The sequence below is a fragment of the Schistocerca piceifrons genome, chromosome 6 (assembly GCF_021461385.2).
Source record: "Schistocerca piceifrons isolate TAMUIC-IGC-003096 chromosome 6, iqSchPice1.1, whole genome shotgun sequence".
NCBI lineage: Eukaryota > Metazoa > Arthropoda > Insecta > Orthoptera > Acrididae > Schistocerca > Schistocerca piceifrons.
Genome location: NC_060143.1, coordinates 474,054,224 through 474,074,977, shown reverse-complemented (window position 1 = coordinate 474,074,977; position 20,754 = coordinate 474,054,224). Strand labels below are relative to the sequence as shown.

Genomic DNA, 20,754 nt, shown 5'->3' with positions numbered 1-20,754 from the left:
TGCACATGTGATTTGTAAGCAATCTCCTTTGTAGACTGATTGCACTTCCCCAGTATTCTACCAATAAACCGAAGTCTATCACCAGCTTTACCACAACTCAGCCTATGTGATCATTCCATTTCACATCCCTACAAAGCATTACACCCAGGTATTTGTATGAGTTGGCTGATTCAAGCAGTGACTCATTGGTATTATAGTCATAGGATACTACATTTTTTTCGTTTTGTGAAGTGTAAAATTTTACATTTCTGAACATTTAAAGCAAGTTACCAATCTTTGAACCACTTTGAAATATTATCAAGATCTGACTAAATAGTTATGCAGCTCCTTTCAGACAGTACTTCATCTGCAAAAAGTCTGAGGTTACTATTAATACTGTCTGCAAGGTCATTTATATACATCATGAACACCAAGTGTCCCAACACATTTCCCTGGGGCACATCTGTAGCTACTTCAATGTCTGATGATGGCTCTCCATCCAAGATAACATGCTGCACTAACCCTACTGAAAAGTCCCTAATCCAGTCACAAATCTCTCTTTATTCACATAAGACTGTACTTTTGACAGTAAGCATAGGTGTGCTACTGAGCCAAATGCTTTTCAGAAATCAAGAAATACAGCATCTGCCTGACTGCCTTGATCCAAAGCTTTCAGTACATCATCTGAGAAACATGCAAGTTGGGTTTCACAAGAGGGATGTTTTTGGAATCAATGCTGGTTGGCATTGAGAAGGTTATTCTGTTCAAGGTACCTCATTATATTTGAGCTGAGACTATGTTCTAAGATTCTACAACCAAGGTAGTTTTGTGAATCATTTCTACTACCCTTCTTGTAGAGAGGTGTGACCTGCACTTGTTCCGAGAACTGGATAATTTTTTTTGTTCGAGAGATCTGTGATAGTTATAGTTAGAACAAGGGCTAACTCAGCCACAAATTCAATATAGAATATGATAGGGATTCCATCAGATCCTGGAGTTTTGTTCAATTTTAACGATTTCAGATGTTTCTCAACACCAGTTCCTAATACTTATTTCATACATCTTTTCAGTGGTGTAAGGATTAAGTTGGGGCAATTATCCAGGGTTTTCCTTTGTAAAGGAACAGTTGAAAACAAAGTTAAGCATTTCAGATTTTGCTATGCTACCCTCAATTTCAGTTCCTATCTCGTTTGCTAGGGACTTTTTGGCACTAACTGTGGTGCCGCTAACAATTAAATCCAACCAGAATTTCTTTGGATTCTGTGAAAAATCATTTAACAATATGCTGCTACGATAGTCACTGAAGGCATCATACATTGCTGTCTTGACAGTTAAATGTGTTTCATTCAGCATCCCTCTATCTATAACCCTATGCGTTGTTTCACACCTATTATGCAGTAATCTCTGTTTCTTTGGAAGTATGAACTAGGTAAACATATATTCAGCACATGGTCAACTATTCTTTCAAACTTTGGCCACAGTTTCTCTACATGCTCCTGCGCTGTGCTGAAAGTTTCAGCTTTCTCATTGAACTATGACACTACTGATTTTTTATCTAGTTTACTGAACATATATATCTTTCTGCATCTTTAGTTGGCCTTTGTACTTTGCACTTCGGTAATAATTGTTGCCACATCATGTCACGGTCACTGAACCAGTTTTGATGTGGACATCCTCAAAGAGTCAGATCTATTTGTTGCCATTCTCATGTTGACTTCGTATTTTAAACCAGAGACCACTACTTAGAAACTATTGTAATATAACTGTATGTACATTCTGTCCCTCAAAGTGCATGTATATTTAGAGATACATGTAACCAAAAGATTTATGCTATTTCAGCCATGTATTGCTATAAGTTGTGTCCCATATCATGAATATCATTTCATGGATAAATAAATAAATAAATAAAAATATCCTGAAAATTACCACTGTTCTTGCCTTTTAACTTTGGCCAATTGCTGTGTTTATTTCGTACTTCAAACTAGAAATATATGTAACCTACAAAGCATTACATGCACACTAGGAGCTAACAATGTTGACTGAAAACTAACAATGATATTATTTTTGGATTACTGAGAAATTTAGGAATATGCGAGGCAATACTGACATTACAGCTAATCTTTGGGGACAGGTTAAAGAAAAGCAAATAGCATTTGTAAGACTAAGAGAAAGCTTTTGATAAAATTGACTAGAATAAACACTGAAACTCTGTGGGTATCAGATATATCAATACAGGGGACAAGAGGATATACAAGGCCTGTACGAAAACCAGACTGCAGTTATGAGTGTCTAAGGACATGAAGGGAAGCAGTGGCTGAGAAGTGTGCCAGGGTTGTAGCCTGTCCCTGATGCTTTTCAGTCTGTACATTAAGCAAGCAGTAACAGAAATAAAGGAGAAATTTGAAAAAAGAATTAAAGGGCAGGGAGAAGAAATAAAAACTTTAAGTTTTCTGATGACTTTATAATTCTGTCAGAGACAGCAAAGGGCTTGGAAGTGCAGCTGAATGGAATGGATGGTCATAGAATGCAGGCTTTCATGGCAAGTATTTGCTTAATCGCTGAGGCTTGTTTTATGGGCATAAGGCCCTTGTCCAAGGTGTAATCCTCCAGCATTGGAAGAGGAAATGTCAGGCAAATAATTATGCCTTGGACCATGGATTTACAACAATAAAATAACTATCAGCAATTATGGAATGGATAGTGTCTTGTAAAGAGGTTATAAGATAAGCATTAACAAAAGTAAAACAAAGATAATGGGACATAGATAAATTAAATCGGGTGATGTTGTGGGGATTAGATTAAGAAATAAGACACTAGAAGTAGTAGGTGATGTCTGTTAAGGGCAGTGAAATAATTAATAATGGCCAAAGTATTGAGAATATGATATGCAGACTGGCTACAGCAAGGTTTTAATGTTAGATAGTCTTTTCAGCAGTTATTTTTCTGGTGTGTAGCCTGGCATGGAAGTGAAACATGGATGATAAACAATCAAGACAGAAAAAGAATAGAAACTTTTGAAATGTGGTACTATAGCAGAATGATGAAGATTAGATGGGTAGATCATGTAACTGATGAGGAGGTACTGAACTGAGCTGGTGAGAAAGGAAATTAGTGGTACAACTAGGCTCGAAGAAGGCACTGGTGATGGAGACATTCTGAAGCATCAAGAAACTGTCAATATGGTATCGGAGGGACTGTGTGAGTAGATATTCTTGGTGGAGGGAGACCAGTGGATAAATACATTAAGCAGCTTCAAATGACTGTAGATTTGGCTGTTAGTTGGAGATGAAGAGGCTTGCACAGGATACTAGAGTGCAGTGCTGCATCACACCAGTCATAGACTGAAGACCACCACGACAAGAACAAGTAAAATGACAAATAAGGTTTTTGAGCCGTACATTTGTACCCATAAAGGCCGGTTTACAATACACTTCTAATTGTCACACAGCTTTACAGTGAAATGTGCTTCTTGCCATGGAGAATTTTAGATTTGCAATATAGTCATTTGCTAGTATATACAGGGCACTAATGAATGTCCTTATTTCATTCTGAATCTTAAACAGTGCGAATGAGCAAATGCCTGTGCTGATACAATTTTTTTTTAGTTATTTAGCAGCTTGAGACATACGTTATGCATCAGGTCCAAGTACACATTTGCTTTGACAAGTTAACAAGTACACTTTTAGGTACACATTTCAATTATAATTGTGCTTTATGAGTATCAGTATTTTTTAAAACATCATCACACATATTTTAAAATTCATGATACAGTCAGTATAAAACATTTGAAATATTACATATGTATATCAATTTCAAATTCTTGAAAATTTCTCGGGTATTCAGCCAGGTAGCGACGTCCGAAAGGTACAATATTTCGGCGAGCTTCAGGCATTCTTACTGTCTGATTAATCTAGTTATTTAGCAGCTTGAGACATACGTTATGCATCAGGTCCAAGTACACATTTGCTTTGACAAGTTAACAAGTACACTTTTAGGTACACATTTCAATTATAATTGTGCTTTATGAGTATCAGTATTTTTTAAAACATCATCACACATATTTTAAAATTCATGATACAGTCAGTATAAAACATTTGAAATATTACATATGTATATCAATTTCAAATTCTTGAAAATTTCTCGGGTATTCAGCCAGGTAGCGACGTCCGAAAGGTACAATATTTCGGCGAGCTTCAGGCATTCTTACTGCCTGATTAATCTCTGATGGATGCCGACTTTATATAATCTCCACCCCTCTCCCGCAGCCTCCGTCTGGGTGCTTCCAAGTGGTCCGCAGGTGGTGTGGGGGAAGGGCGGCGCTGGGTGATGGGGGAAGTGTAGCGCCCCTGCGACATATCATGGGCCTCAGTCCTTCCGCGGCTACGGCCACTTGCAGAACTCTGCCGTCATGGTGACAATGCTTCTTCTTCTTCTTCTTCTTCTTCTTCTTCAGGTGTCCTGACAGGCGTGGATTTCTATGTAGACTGTCATTGTGTTTTAATCATACTCAAAGCTGGATCCCAGGCTTTGCTTAACTAGAAACTGCTGTCTTTACTTATTAGTTCATCGTGCAGCCAGATCTCCACTGCCTCTTTGAGGAGATAATCCCAGAAGTGTTTGATTGTGGTAACACCTTTGTGCCATCATAGTTCATGTCATGTCCACGTGAGATGCATTGCTCTGCTACGGCGGACTTAGTCGGCTGTGCATTGTCTGTGTGGCGTTTACGTTCACTACATCTCTCCAATACTTAGTCGGCAGCCTACAAGCCCTCTTGCTTTTTTTGATATGGAGACGATACATTCGTAATCTGGCCACACGGACGACAACGCCTCCAAGACTTTCTGTAGCATCCAAACTCGCTGCACCAGAATATCAAGTTCATGATGGAGATAGAAGAAAACAACCAGCTTCCATTTCTGGATGTACTCCTCAAGCAAAGACCAGATGGCACACTAGGACACAGTGTCTACCATAAGAGTACACATACAGATTTGTACCTGCATGCCTCCAGCTGTCATGCTCCTTCACAGAGAGAGGGTGTTCTGAGCACACTGTTGCACAGAGCACGCAAAATATTGGACTGTGACAGCCTAGCAGCTGGATTGCAGCACTTACAGGTCATGTTCCGCATGAACGGTTACAACAACTGGCAGATAAAATGTGCCTTAAGACCGAAGAAGCTGAGACCGTAGCCTTCCGAGGACAAAGACAAACCAGTTGCAACAGAAATCACACCATATGTTTGGAATAAATCAGCAAAGATTGGCAGAATACTCAGAAAACATAATGTCAAGTGCATGTTTTGCCCTCCATCCAAAACGAAATCATTATTAGGATCAGTCAAGGATGATTTAGAACTCCGGAAACTGGGAGTTTACAGCATCCCTTGCCAGTGCGGGAAAATGTATATTGGCCAGACCATCCGGATGGTACAGGAGAGATGTAGTGAACATAAATGCCACACAGACAATTCACAGCTGACCAAGTCCGCCATGGCAGAGCACTGCATCTCACAGGGACATGACATGAACTATGATGGCACAAAGGTGTTACAGCAATTGAACACCTTCTGGGATTGTCTCCTTAAAGAGGCAGTGGAGATCTGTCTGCATGATGAACTAATAAATAAAGACAGCAGTTTCCAGCTAAGCAAAGCCTGGGATCCAACTCTGAGTATGATTAAAATACAACGACAGTCTACATGGAAATCTGCTACTGTCAGGACACCTGAAGAAGAAGAAGAAGAAGAAGAAGAAGAGAAGAAGCATTGTCACCACGATGGTAGAGTTCTGCAAGTGGCTGTAGCCACAGAAGGACTGCAGCCCATGATCTATTGCGGGGCACTGTGCTTCCCCCTCCACCCAGCGCCGCCCTTCCCCCACCACCGGCTGCAGACCGCTCGGAAGCACCCAGATGGAGGCTGCAGGAGACAGGTGGAGATTATATAAAGTTGGCATCCATCAGAGATCAATTAGACATCAAGAACGCCTGAAGATGGCAAGAAGTCAGCTTGCCGAAATATCGCATCTTTTGGACAACGCTACCTGGCTGAATACCAGAGATATTTTCAAGATGCCGGGAAAATCTCAGATCACACAATTTCCAATTCATTGCATGTGAGATATAGCCATTGAGTGAAGAGGAAGAGTTTTAACATCAGTTTGATGCAATACTACACTGTTCCAAATATAAGCCATTTTCTGAATTTTGAGAAAAATTTGTGATACATTATCCATTTAAAAAAAACTGTTCACTCCTAATCACAGTTTTTTGTTGTAATGTAGGTAAAATACACAGAAATACCAACCTTTGAATCACAGTGTTCCTTGCTGTCACTCTTAACTTCACTACTAGTATTTGCTTCATCACTGTCATTCTCCTCGAGAAATTTTTATGCATCAGAATAACATAAGTGGGTAGCTTTATTCCATCTGCAGTAACTTCTAATGTCCCAGCAAAATTATTTGTTTTTGGTTTCCAGCTACTGTTAATGAGGTACTTTTCATCCTTTTATAGTGCAATGTCACTAGAATGTTTCAAAAGACAGCTGTCTCATTGGTGTTACCTTTCTAGCATATAGCTGCATTTGGCTTAAACGCTTCTGGAAGTTGAAGAATTTCTCAATGATGTCTTATGACCATCTCTGTCCAACTGAAGCACTTCATTTGTTAGAGAATCCACTTCTGTGCACAAACCTGCAGCACGAACCAATACTCCCATGGAAATATGTTTGTGACATGTTTAAGGTCTTCATAATTTCCAAGCTCTTTAACTGGGAGATAGCCATCCCACCTTCCCTTTCAACTGTTACAAAGGAAAGAACCGCAGATGCAAGCTCAGCATACTTCTCAGCTGTTGGTCCCGTGTAGGATTTCCTTGATGAAACAGCAGTTTGCAGCTTGTTCTCTAATGTGATTCTATTCTACACATTAGATTCACCAAAAACAAACTTTTGCAGCTTCTCTATTACATTTACATATATACCCTGCTAAACACTGCAAGGGTACAAGGCACAGAGTGCTTTACACTAAACCACTCATTTGGGTTTCTTCCCATTCCATTCACACTGACTTCAGCTGGTTCTTGAAACTTTGTTAAGTTTGCCTGCTTTAGTATCTATCTTCAAGCATCTGCCACTTCAGGTTTTCCAGTATCTCAATAAGTTCCATCTATGGGTCAAACAAATGTGACAATGTGAGCTGCACTTCTTTCTATACATTCAGTATCTGCAGATAGTCTGTGCTTGGATAGGATGTCATACACTTAAGTAATAGTCTATTGTGGGTTGCACTAATGTTTTGTAAGCAATCTCCTTTTTAATGTGGCCACATGCTTTACCTATGACTGAACCTATTTGATCATTATATGTAATATCCATACACATTGTTAAACCTACATATTTGTATGAATTGAGTGATTTCAACTGGGACTCAGTCATATCGAAGTCATGGAACAATACTTTTATGCATTTTGGGGAGTGCAGAGTTTTACATTTTTGAATGTTTAAAACAAGTGGTCAGTATTTACACCACTCTGAAATTTTATCAAGATCTGACTGAATATTTGTGCAGTCTTTTTCAGGCAATATGTCATTACTAACAAGGGAACCTCCCCATTGCACCCCCCTCAGATTTAGTTATAAGTTGGCACAGTAGATAGGCCTTGAAAAAGTGAACACAGATCAATCGAGAAAACAGGAAGAAGTTGTGTGGAACCATGAAAAAATAAGCAAAACATACAAACTGAGTAGTCCATGCGCATCATAGGCAACATTTAGGATACTATGTGTGCAGGGGCGCCGTGGTCCCGTGGTTAGCGTGAGCAGCTGTGGAACGAGAAGTCCTTGGTTCAAGTCTTCCCTTGAGTAAAAATTTAATTTTTTATTTTCAGTTTATGTGACAAACTCTTACGTTTTCATCACTTTTTGGGAGTGATTATCACATTCACAAGAAAACCAAAATTGGACAAGGTAGAAGGATCTTTTCACCCATTCGCCAAGTGTGCAAGTTAGGTGGATCGACAACATATTCCTGTCATGTAACGCACACGCCGTCACCAGTGTCGTATAGAATACATCAGACGTGTTTTCCTGTGGAGGAATCGGTTGACCTATGACCTTGCGATCAAATGTTTTCGGTTCCCATTGGAGAGGCACGTCCTTTCGTCTACTAATCACACGGTTTTGCGGTGCGGTCGCAAAACACAGACACTAAACTTATTACAGTGAACAGAGACGTCAATGAACGAACGGACAGATCATAACTTTGCAAAAATAAAGTAAGTAAACTTTTCGCTTTTTTTTTATTTTTTATTTTTTAATCTGATTTTGTTCGGTTTTGTTCGTTGCTTCTGCTCGGGGCGGACGTCGTAAGACATCCATTTAAGTTCGTTGTTGATCGATTAACTCAGTATTTTTATTACAGAGGGCAGCTAACCCTCTGACCGAACACGCTGAGCTACCGTGCCGGCTCGCTCGAGGGCAGACTTGAACCAAGGACCTCTCGCTCCGCAGCTGCTCACGCTAACCACAGGACCACGGCGCTCTTGTGCCCATGTCGTCCTTGATGTTGCATATGTTACCAATGGACTCCTCAGTTTGTACATTTTGCTTATTTTTTCATAGTTCCACACAACTTCTTCCTGTTTTCTCGATTGATCTGTGTTGTTTTTCAAGGCCTATCCATTGTGCCAAATTATAACTAAATCTGAGGGGGGTGCGATGGGGAGGTTCTCTTGTAAGAACTGCATCATCTCCAAAATGTTTGAGGTTACTAATAATATTGTCTGCCAGTTAAACTAACATAACGATATGCAGAGACATGAATATTAACATAGGTGCTGACAGTAAAATTAGTAATAACTTCCTGGAGCAGTGGCAAATCAATCCTGGTATGAAGTGTAAAAAAATGGCTCTAAGCACTATGGGACTTAACATCTGCGGTCATCAGTCCCCTAGACTTGGAACTACTTAAACCTAACTACGTAACCTAAGGACATTACACACATCCATGCCCAAGACAGGATTCGGACCTGCGACCATAGCAGCGCAGTTCCTGACTGAAGTGCCTATAACCGCTCGGCCACAGCGGCCTATGAAGTGTACATGGAAAACAATGTGGATTGTGATTTTGTAGGAAAGTCGGGTAAAATGTAAGTACTTTAGGAGCTAATGACACCATTCAGCAAAAAGCATACACACACACACACACACACACACACACACACACACACACACACACATTAATCCTAAGCCTACATGGTGCTGGCTGGATGTGCATTTCAGCAGGTGGACTAGATCTGAGTGGGGGTTGTGTCGTGTTGGGTGTGTAGAGTAAGAGAGAGGCAGGAGGCGAGGAGAGGGATTTGGGTTGGAAGGCTACTGGTTTGGAAGAAGGCAATTGGTTTGCTGGCTAAGTATGTGATATGAGGAGGTGGCAGTTGCATGGGTTATACGTGTGATGGGGCTGGTGGGCTTGCTGGAGATGACTTACGGACATGAAATGGGAGGAGGTGGTGGGACACAGCAAAGGGAAACAGTTGGATGGTGGGTCTAGGGACAGACGGCTACCAGAGATTGATGATAGGATGATAACGAGAGTGAAGGATGTCTTGCATGAATAACTCCCATCTGCATAGTTCGGAGAAGCTGGTGGTGGAAGGAAGGATACAGATGGCCCAGGTGGCGAAGTAATCATTAAAACTGAGCATGTTATACTCAGCTGCATGTTGTGTCACCAGGTGGTCAACTTTGTTCTTGCAACAGATAGATAGTGGCCATTCATCCTGGTGGGCAACTGGTAGGTAGTTGTACCAACATAAAAAGCTGTGCAATGTTTGTAGCAGAGTTAGCATATGACATGGCTGCTTTCACAGGTGTCCTGGCCTCTGGCTGGATAAGCCTATGACAGCAATGAAGTAGGAAGGGCTGGGTGGGCGGTTTGTGCATGTCTTGCACAGAGATGTGATCCGTGTGCAAAGGGTTGGTTGGGAGAGAGCCATAAGGATGGACTATGATGATGTGTAAGTTGGCTAGGCAATGGAACACCACTTTATTAGATGTGGGTAGGATCTCAGGTAGGGTATCCTTCATTTTAGGACATGGTAATAGATAATCAAAACCCCAACGAAGGATATAGTTCAGCTGTTCCAGTTCCTGAGTGATACTGGGTGATGAGTCCATCTCTGACACTGAGTGGTCACCGTGATTGACTGCTATGCTGGAAGTCTGGGTTTGGTACCCAGCTGGGTTGGAGATTTTATTCGCTCTGGGACTGGGTGTTGGGTTGTTCTCATCATCATTTCATCATCATCGACACAGCACTAGGTGGCAGAACAATCCTGGTTGGGGTCTCCCGGCCAATAATGCCACATGATTTTTTTCTTCTCTTTTTTATTGGGTGGTGAGAGAGACGTTTGTTTGTAACTGATTATTGGAGATGGTGTGAGGATTGTGGGTGCATGAGGATTTGGTACAGGAAATCTGTTTGTAATGTAGGTTTTGGGGTAGTGTCTTTCTGTAAAGGCCTTTGTGTGACCTGCAGCATACTGAGCAAGAGAGTTCGCAACACTGCAGATACGTCATCCACAGTTGGCCACGCTGTAGGGGAGGAAATTTTTGGTGGTGAGGAGATGGCAGCTGTCTTTGTTCTGGCAACCTCTCCTGTTGGTTGTTCGTTGTGTGTTTATATTCGTGATTTTACTGTGTGCAACAAAAAATAAGAAGGAAATACCTGTCAAAAGTGATGTGTTTTCAATCAAACGATAGTAAAAGTCCAATTAGTGTGGGAAGTCTACTAACAAAGATCCGAGACCCGGGTTTAAATGACTCCAGGAATATACTCTAACCACCTGTCGCTACAATAGAGGAATACGGCGTCTAAATCGAACCATGTTAGTGTTGACACAGGCAGTTGCTTCGACGTCATCAGCTGCTTATTCAACCTGAACGCAAGGATGTAGGGCTGCTGCTTCAGAAAGTGTGGCTTCGTTTGCACGAGGAGAACGAAAAAAAATAAAGCGGTTTTGTTTCATATTTCGAAAGAGATTGTGCCATTTTGTACTGTGGAGAAAGAAGGTTTCATCAATCTGATAAAAGTTTTAGTGAAATAATGTATAATTCAATTTAGGTTGCCTTAATTTGTTATTAATTCATAAACATAAGTTTTTGGCACTTATATCGAAATTTTTTCAATTGTAGTCACTATCGATAATTAATTGCGTAATATTCGATTATGCAGAACATCGATATTTATCTATCCATGTCCCATCCCTACTGCGAAGTGCCACCGGGAACTTCCCATTGTAAATGTGTTCTTCAGGCAACTGTAAGCAGCGGATATTCATGAGACTTGGCTGCATTATAACAATTTACTAATTTGCTACCAGTTTCGGCCACTGACCATCATCTGGCACGAAAAATTGGCTACTGTTTAATGAGTGATAATACCGTTCCAAGCTTTCCTTACAGTACAGAACAGGTGTGTAAGGAAATGTTCGATTACAGATAGTGTCACAACTTCTGTGCCCATAAATATTCGGAGTCTGAATACTGAAGAGTACGGGGTGCTGCTCAGAGTGATACTTGTTTGTTGCCAACATAACTCCATCATTACCCCTTTTAACGGATAGCGGGCGATGTTTGATCAGTCACATCTATGGTAGCAAGATCTTTGGAGTGTTTTGGTTTGTCGTGTGCGGTATGTTGTGATGCGTATTTTCCTTGTGTATCATCGTTTAGAAAAGTAATGCATAAAGGTATTCGAAGCATCATGGTTGCTGCTTAGTGAAGTACATTTAATTTCTCGTTTCATCTGTTGGGAGGAGAAGTTTAGTTACTATGGCTGGTGATGAAGATGAAGAGATGCCGATCCAGAAGGGACCGATTGACAACGCATGGGCTTTGAAGATACCATCGTTTAAGAAAGAAGACAACCCTCACCGATTGCTGGAAGAAAGTTCATTTGCTACGTTATTTCCGAAATACAGAGAACATTACTTAAGGGAATGTTGGCCACTTGTGCAGAAATCGTTGGACGAATATGGTATCAAGGCTGAACTTGACCTTATTGAGGGTAGTATGACAGTAAGAACAACTCGACATACTTGGGATCCATATATAATAATTAAAGCTAGAGATATGATAAAGTTGCTATCCCGCAGTGTACCATATGAGCAAGCAGTCCGTGTGCTTCAAGATGACATAGGTTCTGATATAATAAAAATTGGATCATTAGTAAGAAACAGAGAGAAATTCGTGAAAAGGCGGCAGAGGCTAATAGGTCCCGATGGGTGCACTTTGAAAGCTATTGAGCTACTAACTAACTGTTACGTTTTAGTTCAAGGGCAAACAGTTGCAGCCCTTGGACCTTATAAAGGACTTCAACAAGTTCGCAGGATTGCCGAAGATACAATGCGAAACATTCACCCAGTTTATAACATTAAAGCGCTCATGATAAAGCGTGAACTCGCAAAGGATCCCAAACTTAGAAATGAGAACTGGGAAAGGTTTCTTCCAAAATTCCATAGCAAGAATTTAAGCCACAGAAAGAAGCCAAAAATAAAGAAGACTAAGAAGGAATACACACCATTCCCACCTCCGCAGCCGGAGAGTAAAGTGGACAAATTATTAGCATCAGGAGAATATTTTCTAAAAGAAGAACAACGTCGTGCCAAGAAACGCAAGGAAAAAGACGATAAGCAAGCAGAAGCTGCTAAACGACGTGAAGAAAAACGACAGAAAGTGTTTATTCCTCCTGCTGAACCTGAAAGGAAGGATGTGAAACCTCATACAAGTACTGATGTGGACATTAATGCTCTTAAAAAGAAAGTTAAGGAAGCACAGAAGAAAAACAAAAGTAAGCCACAGTTTGATATAAGACAGTAGTGCAGTGCACCTTAAAAGCTCCAGTCAGTCAGTTCATTGTTCTGCAGTGACACCGAGTGACTTTTGTTATAAATTTATGAAGAACTATGTCATGGCAGATTTCACGCCATAATTTATGCCATTTGTAGCGGTGTGTGACAACTGTACAAATTTTGTTCTGTTTGAAATGATTTTCTGATAAAGTGAAAAGGAAAATTTGCAATAAATCTGGATTTATGTTGGTAGCATACTGTTTGTTCTAGATGAAATATTTCCACATTTCTGTAAGTTTGTGTCACATTTGAGCATAGAATTTTGCCATCACACCTGAAAGCAACAATGCGGTACTCATCTCTTTTAGAAAAGACTTAGGAGTGGTGTAGATTACAGATTTTTATTTGCTGGAGTACATAATGTGAGTTAATGAAGTGCTATACCATTATGGAGGCTGCTGTTTTGTCAACAGTGAGAGTGACTTGTACTTTCCATAATGGTTTGCAGATAAGTGTCTGAAAAATAGTGGAGCAAAACAATAACACATTGCTTCCTGAACATGACTTAGTCTGGCTGTGAGACTTAGAAATGGTCAGGGGGGGTAGTGCCCCCCCCCCCCCCCTTTCCATTACCCTTTTTGAAATCTAGGTTGAAATTATATAATGATAGACAGGTTGATAATGTAGCTCAAGGTCTGTGTTAGATGGGTAGCTGACAATTTGGTTTTGAGTTGGTGAAGCCAAAGGATATCATTAAGAAATAAAGATTGTGGCAACAGATTTATTTGTAGTGTAGCCCTATGTCTTACATTTGCACCATAATTACTGAATTTTTCATGACAAAAACTTGAAGTGCAATGTAAATTTAGAAATACTGTATTACATAACACATACATCTGTGGTGAGTATTTCATTGCATATTTTGGGTCTAGTGTAGCAGGGGATACAACCCGTCGGCTTTGGACAATGACGTCACAAGTCGCCAGAGAGCAGTTTACCATTTTCGCTTTTGCTGTTATGTTTCAGTTTTGTTTTTTTACTGATTGCTTACTAAAGTGGATCTGTTTATTCTATCTCGTGAGATTTTTTTAAAAGGCAAAAACACTTATCAGCTACTGAAGGGAGCTACGACACTAAGAAGAATCGCTTCTTGTTTGGCGACTTGTGACGTCATTGTCCAAAGCCGACGGGTTGTATCCCCTGCTACACTAGTCCCCATATTGTGTAGCCTACATATAACCTTTATCAACTATGTACTATAAAAATGAAAGGGAGCAGCAACTATATAACTGTATGTTTATTCATCCTTAGACTACTGGGTGTAACAATATATGATATGTGACAATTAATATATACATATATAAAACATTTACAAAGTGGGTTGGATTAGGTGACAATAGGGCAGGAAGTCAGCCATGGCCTTAACAAAGGAACCATTCCAGCAGTCACCTAATAACAACCTGGGAAGAACGAAATCAGGATGGCCAGAAAGGGAACGAATCTTGTTTCCGAAAGAAAGTTCAGTGCAGTTACACTGGCTTAGCCACCTTGCTTGGTAAATGATTTGGAAAGAAAACCACATGTACCTACTCTACAAGATTAACAAGGAGTATAATCAATGAACTAGAACACAAACTTTGTTATATTACACTTCTTTAAAATGTAAGCAAGTGACAACATTATATAATACTGTGGAATAATATAAACAAGTGAATACCTGCTTACACTATCCATCACAAATGTTCTTTTCAACAAATTCCCTTCTCTGATTTTGTATTTGTGTTCCATGTAAAACAGAGAAAATAGGAAAACGACAGCAGAAACATTCTTGTGCAAAGACACACAGCATAAATGGTACATCTGTTAACAGATTAAAAACTACTGATCAATAAATGAAGGCTTCTTATTTCTGTAAGACAACATATTCAATTACCCTGTAGAAACACTTCTCAACAAGCAATGTTTTTAACTGTGATGTAAAAGCTGTTTTCTTGTCCAACTTCTTTATGTGTATTGACAGTGCTTTATAAAGTATGGCACCAATGTGGCTCATGTGGAGGAAACCACAGCTGTGCGTGGTGTAACTATGGTAATATCTATTAGTTTGCAGGTCTCCAAGATTAGCTCTTGCCATTGACACACGTTTGTGTATTTATAGGGAAGGTCCTGTAAGTGCTCACAACTTTTAAAATAGAAGCTTGCAGAGAGCCCTTCTGGAGCTAAGCCGCAAGACTCCAATTGCCCTTTTCTGTAATGTAAAAATTTCATTTAACCATCTATTCATATTACTCCAAAAAACTGTTCCTTTGTCATACGTGGTCTGTGTACTTTAATCTTTCCTAAAAGTTGTATACCTCATACTCTTTCTAACTCTTTTTTTTCCCATTACCAGTTGGATTACTTGATTTGTAATTTGACATTTCTTATACCCAGGATATCACCTACTGTGTCCATTCTAGGTTGGGGTGAGATATTGGAAGTGTTGATATCTTGGATTCATTTTTCCAATTTTCTTTTCTTTCTTTTTTTCTTTCTTTCTTTCTTTCTTTCTTTCTTTCTTTATATTGAGGATTGGCCTGTTGGCACTGAACAGTGAATGCAAGGCATTGAAGACCTGATCAGCTGTTTTATACAGGGGTTCCTTAACATTGCTCCCTATTGCAGTAGTGTCATCTACAAACAGCGTGATCGTAGCTGCAGTTTCTAAGGTGCGTAGGTCATTTATATAAATCCTGTGATACACTTATTTCAACTCTGTTTGCGTCAGACGCGAATCTGACATTTTGCCTGGAATCCATAATAGATGTCTTCTAAAGTATGTGCCTTTTGGCTGTGTCAGGTATTTATTTTTACTTGATTCATAATTTGACATTTCTTATACCCAGGATATCACCTGCTGTGGCCATTCTAGGTTGGAGTGTGATATTGGATTGCCCCTCGTTGATATCTTGGATTTGGTGACAGACTGACTTGTAGTGTAGCCCGAGTTTGGGTCACAGGAAGTGTCCGATTCCTCCTGTGTGCTTTGACTCGTGATGCAAGTGTGTTGTGGTGTGTGACATCATTATGGTGCTGTGTTTTTTGTTGGATCGTGTTTGTAGATGGTGTATTGTATTTGGTAACATGGTCTTGTGGTCAATGTTCATGTTGCAAGATATTTGTACTATGAGTGGTGTTCTGCCATTTGGCTGTGAAGTATTGTTGGAAATATGTGTTGTGTCATCAGAGAGTTATGTTGATTTATTGTTTTGGGGGTGTATGCTTTTGTGTTTGTGTTGGGTGTGATTAGTGTTTGTTTTTTATGAAACAAAGGATAATAGTGTTTTTGTTGTTTTTTGTTAGAGATGGATATGACAACAAAAATGTAATAGTTATTCACTCTGATTTGTGCTGGTCGATGATATGATGACAATGATAAGGTTTTTGCAGTGGTTAGGTATGATTGGCGACCACATGATACATCATGTGTAATGAGAATATGAAGTTGTCTAGAGTCCGATCTGTTCAGATCAGGGATCTTTATGTGTGGTGGTATTGCCATTACAATATTTGGATGTTTGGTGATGTATCTGACGGGAGACCTGACTCGAGAGATTGAGGGAGACTGTTTTACATATGTATTATTTTTTTATTGTTCATCTATACATTTTTGTGGAGATATTTTATTTTGCTTTCGGTGGACTTTTTTAATGTGTAAATGGTTTTAGTTTTTGTTTGTTGTCTTTCTTGTGGATATTGTGTTTAGGAGGGGAATAGGATGGGTTGGGGTTGGTTAATTGGGAGGGGGGGGGGGGGGGGCACTGATTGGGATTATTTGCGTCAGTTTTATAATACGTGTGTGGTGAGGGGGGGTTGGCAGACCTGAATCTATTCCTTGGTGGCTTTGGTTGGTAAGTAATATTCTCATGTTACCTGGTTTTAATGCATTATTTATGGTTTGTTTGTTTTAGTGTATAGCTTTTAACACGTCAAGTGAATCTTTGGGTTTTGGGTTTTCAATTTGTGTGTAGAGTTTTGGAATCGTTTGCTTCGTTTGAGCTATGTAGGTGATGGGAATTTTGCGATACCACATTTTGGAGATGCATACTTTGGTTTTTTGGTATCAAAGACATTGTCTGAGCTATATAGGTCAGGTGCGATGTACAGTTCATCTACATCTACATTTATACTCCGCAAGCCACCCAACGGTGTGTGGCGGAGGGCACTTTACGTGCCACTGTCATTACCTCCCTTTACTGTTCCAGTCGCGTATGGTTCGCGGGAAGAAAGACTGCCGGAAAGCCTCCATGCGCGCTCGAATCTCTCTAATTTTACATTCGTGATCTCCTCGGGAGGTATAAGTAGGGGGAAGCGATATATTCGATACCTCATCCAGAAACGCACCCTCTCAAAACCTGGACAGCAAGCTACACTGCGATGCAGAGCGCCTCTCTTGCAGAGTGTGCCACTTGAGTTTGCTAAACATCTCCATAACATTATCACGCTTACCAAATAACCCTGTGACGAAACGCGCCACTCTTCTTTGGATCTCTGTCAACCCAACCTGGTACAGATCCCACACTGATGAACAATACTCAACTACAGGTCGAATGAGTGTTTTGTAAGCCACCTCCTTTGTTGATGGACTAAATTTTCTAAGGACTCTCCCAATGAGTCTCAACCTTGCACCCGCCTTACCAACAATTAATTTTATATGATCATTCCACTTCAAATCGTTCCTTACGCATACTCCCAGATATTTTACAGAAGTAACTGCTACCAGTGTTTATTCTGCTATCATATAATCGTACAATAAAGGATTCTTCTTTCTATCTATTTGCAATACATTACATTTGTCTATGTTAAGGGTCAGTTGCCACTCCTTACACCAAGTGCCTATCCGCTGCAGATCTTCCTGCATTTCGCTGCAATTTTCTAATGCCTGCAACTTCTCTGTATACTACAGCATCATCCGCGAAAAGCTTCCGAATTGTATTGAACGCCTTCCGGAAGTCAAGGAAAATGGCATCTACATGGGAGCCTGTATCTAATATTTTCTGAGTCTCATGAACAAATAAAGTGAGTTGGGTCTCACGCGATCGCTGTTTCCGGAATCCATGTTGATTCCTACAGAGTAGATTCTGGGTTTCCAGAAACGACATGATACACGGCAAAAAAACATGTTCTAAAATTCTACAACAGATCGATGTCAGAGATATTAGTCCTATAGTTTTGCGCATCTGCTCAACGACCCTTCTTGAAAACTGGAACTACCTGTGCTCTTTTCCAATCATTTGGAACCTTCCATTCCTCTTGAGACTTGCGGTACATGGCTGTTAGAAGGGGGGCAAGTTCTTTCACATACTCTGTGTAGAATTGAATTGGAATCCCGTCAGGTCTAGTGGACTTTCCTCTGTTGAGTGATATCAGTTGCTTTTCTATTCCTTGGACACTTAATTCGATGTCAGCCATTTTTTCGTTCGTGCGAGGATTTAGAGAAGGAACTGCAGTGTGGTCTTTCTCTGTGAAACAGCTTTGGAAAAAGGTGTTTAGTATTTCAGCTTTACACGTGCCATTCTCTGTTTCAATGCCATTATCATCCCAGAGTGTCTGGATATGCTGTTTCGATCCACTTACTGATTTAACATAAGACCAGAACTTCCTAGGATTTTCTGTCAAGTCAGTACATAGAATTTTACTTTCGAATTCACTGAACACTTCATGCATAGCCCTCCTTACGCTAACTTTGACATCATTTAGCTTCTGTTTGTTTTCATGTTAATAGCGTTATGTCATATGTTGAGAAATTTTTGTGTTTGATTTTGTGAATAATATTTTTTTGTAAAGCTGCTGTTTTTGTATTGTGATATATTTAGCTTGTCTCCACCCTAGACCCCCAACTTTCTACAGATGACCCATTACTTTATTGCTGGAGCGAAATAGTCTCAGTCTTATATTTTTGTTTGTGTGTGCATGTTGTGATGTTAAGGTCGCCATATTGTATATGCTGGAGGTAGGGGTGCCTGCCATCTTGATGGCATCATGGTTCGGATGCATACAGGAGTCGACCAAAGTGTCCGATCCCTCCCGTTGGCTTTGACCCCTGACAAGGCTGTTGGGGTGTGTGACGTCATGATGGTGCGGAGTTTGGTTTGTGAGTGTGACGTGTTTCTACGTGTCATCGTGTTGTGGTTCATGGTCCTCTCTGGTGGTGTGCTTGGGGTTTCATGTTGTGTGGTGTAATGGGTTCAGTTAGGTCTTACTGATTCTAGTGGCTGGTTCACGTTTTGGCTGTGTTTCGAGCGGAATTGGTTTCAGTGAGTTAACGATTTAGTGGTTTTGTGTAGGTCGTATGTTAATGTGAGTAAATGAATTTGTTATTGGTCTTGTTAGGTATGGATATGACCAATAAAATAAATAGTGTGAGACTCCATGCTACGATGGGTGCAACTCAGTTGGAGCTGATCAAATTTCTACAGCTTTTTGGGTTGATTGCGGAGGTGGTCAAGTGCACTGTCTGTCGGAAGGAAATGACACTGGCAAAAGTTCTGGCATCTTGGACCAGGGACGGTTATATGTGGCAGTGCCATAGGGATAACCTATGGTGCTCCATATGTCGCGGTTCCTGGTTCAGGAAGTCTCGGTTGGGCATGCGCGAGATTGTGTTGTTGACGTATTACTTTTGTTATAGATCATCTCAACGTTTTTGTGCGCATGAGACTGGCGTGAGTGAGAGGAGTGTGCTTGACTGGTTTTCGTTTTGTCGTGAAGTATATTCTGAGTTTATTAAATACAGGGGTAAGTTGGGTGACCCTGGGGTTGTGGTGGAGGTGGACGAGTCGCAGTTTGGGAAAAGGAAGTATGGCAGGGGTAAGTCTGTGGTTGGTCTCTGGGTGTGGGGGGGGGGGTCTGTTGTACTGGGGGTGGGTGTTCGGAATGTGTTTTCAGGGTTGTGGAGGGGCGATCTAAGACAGAATTAGTGGGGTTAATTGAGGAGTTTATAGAACTGGGTTCCACTGTAGTTTCAGATGCTTTTTCTTCTTATAGAGGGTTGGGTGAGAGGGGGTGCAATCATTTAGTTGTTAACCATAGTTTAGAGTTTAAAAAATATGAGGCGGGGGCTTTACAAATACTATAGAGGGGATGTGGGGGGCCGTTAAGTCAGTTCTTGGGAGGGGGAAGAAGCGCTCTTCCAACCTTCAGTCTCATTTAGATGAGTACTGTCGGCGGAAGAGCGTCCCTGAGGGGGTGGGTATAGTTGTTGGTATTGTTTGGGGGGGGGGGCAGTGTATTGGTTTGTGAGTTAGTTGTGGAGGATCAATTTTGTTGCAGTTTTTGTTGAGTTGTAGTGAGTGTGTGTGTGTGTGTGTGTGTGTGAGAGAGAGAGAGAGAGAGAGAGAGAGAGAGAGAGAGAGAGAGAGAGAGAGATTGTGGTGGTCGAACAGGTTCTGGCGCTGGAACTTTGTTGTGGTGGTAAGTTTTTATTTTTCTTGTTCTTAGTGTATTTGTTGAGTGTTGGGGTCGAGGGAAGTGTTCCATTACAATGTGTGGTTGTGGCTGTGGGGGTTCCAGTACCGGGGGTTGCTGTTGAGATATATAGGTCAAGGGAAGAGTTCGATTCCAATTTGTGGGATCGGGAGCTGCTGTTTAGCTATATAGGTCAAGGGAAGTGTTAGATTATAATTTGTGGTTGTGGCTGTTGGTGTTTCATATGTGGTCAGCCAGTCTCATTTCCCTGTGCTGTTCTTTTCGCTCTTTTGTGGTTTGCTTTCCCTTTTTTACTTTCTTGAGTAGCTATCTTGCCTCCTCGTTGGTTTTAATGCATGTGAGAGTGCCTGTGTGATAGTCATTGTGTGGTCGTTTCGTGTGCATGCGTGGTATGACAGTTTTAGTTCTTATCCACATTTGTTTGTTTTCATCGATGTCAGGGCGCTAATA

General features: G+C 40.7%; 1 protein-coding gene across 1 annotated transcript; it reads left to right on the top strand.

Annotated features, from left to right (window-relative positions):
• Positions 1–11,253: 11,253 nt before the first annotated feature.
• On the top strand, positions 11,254–13,089 carry LOC124802577 (KRR1 small subunit processome component homolog). Its single transcript, XM_047263448.1, has one exon. The coding sequence runs from the start codon at positions 11,819–11,821 to the stop codon at positions 12,863–12,865; it is 1,047 nt and encodes a 348-aa protein (XP_047119404.1). The 5' UTR covers positions 11,254–11,818; the 3' UTR covers positions 12,866–13,089.
• Positions 13,090–20,754: the final 7,665 nt, after the last annotated feature.

Coding starts and splice junctions, on each gene's coding strand:
- LOC124802577 (XM_047263448.1), top strand. CDS start 11,819: ATGGCTGGTGATGAAGATGAAGAGATGCCGATCCAGAAGGGACCGATT.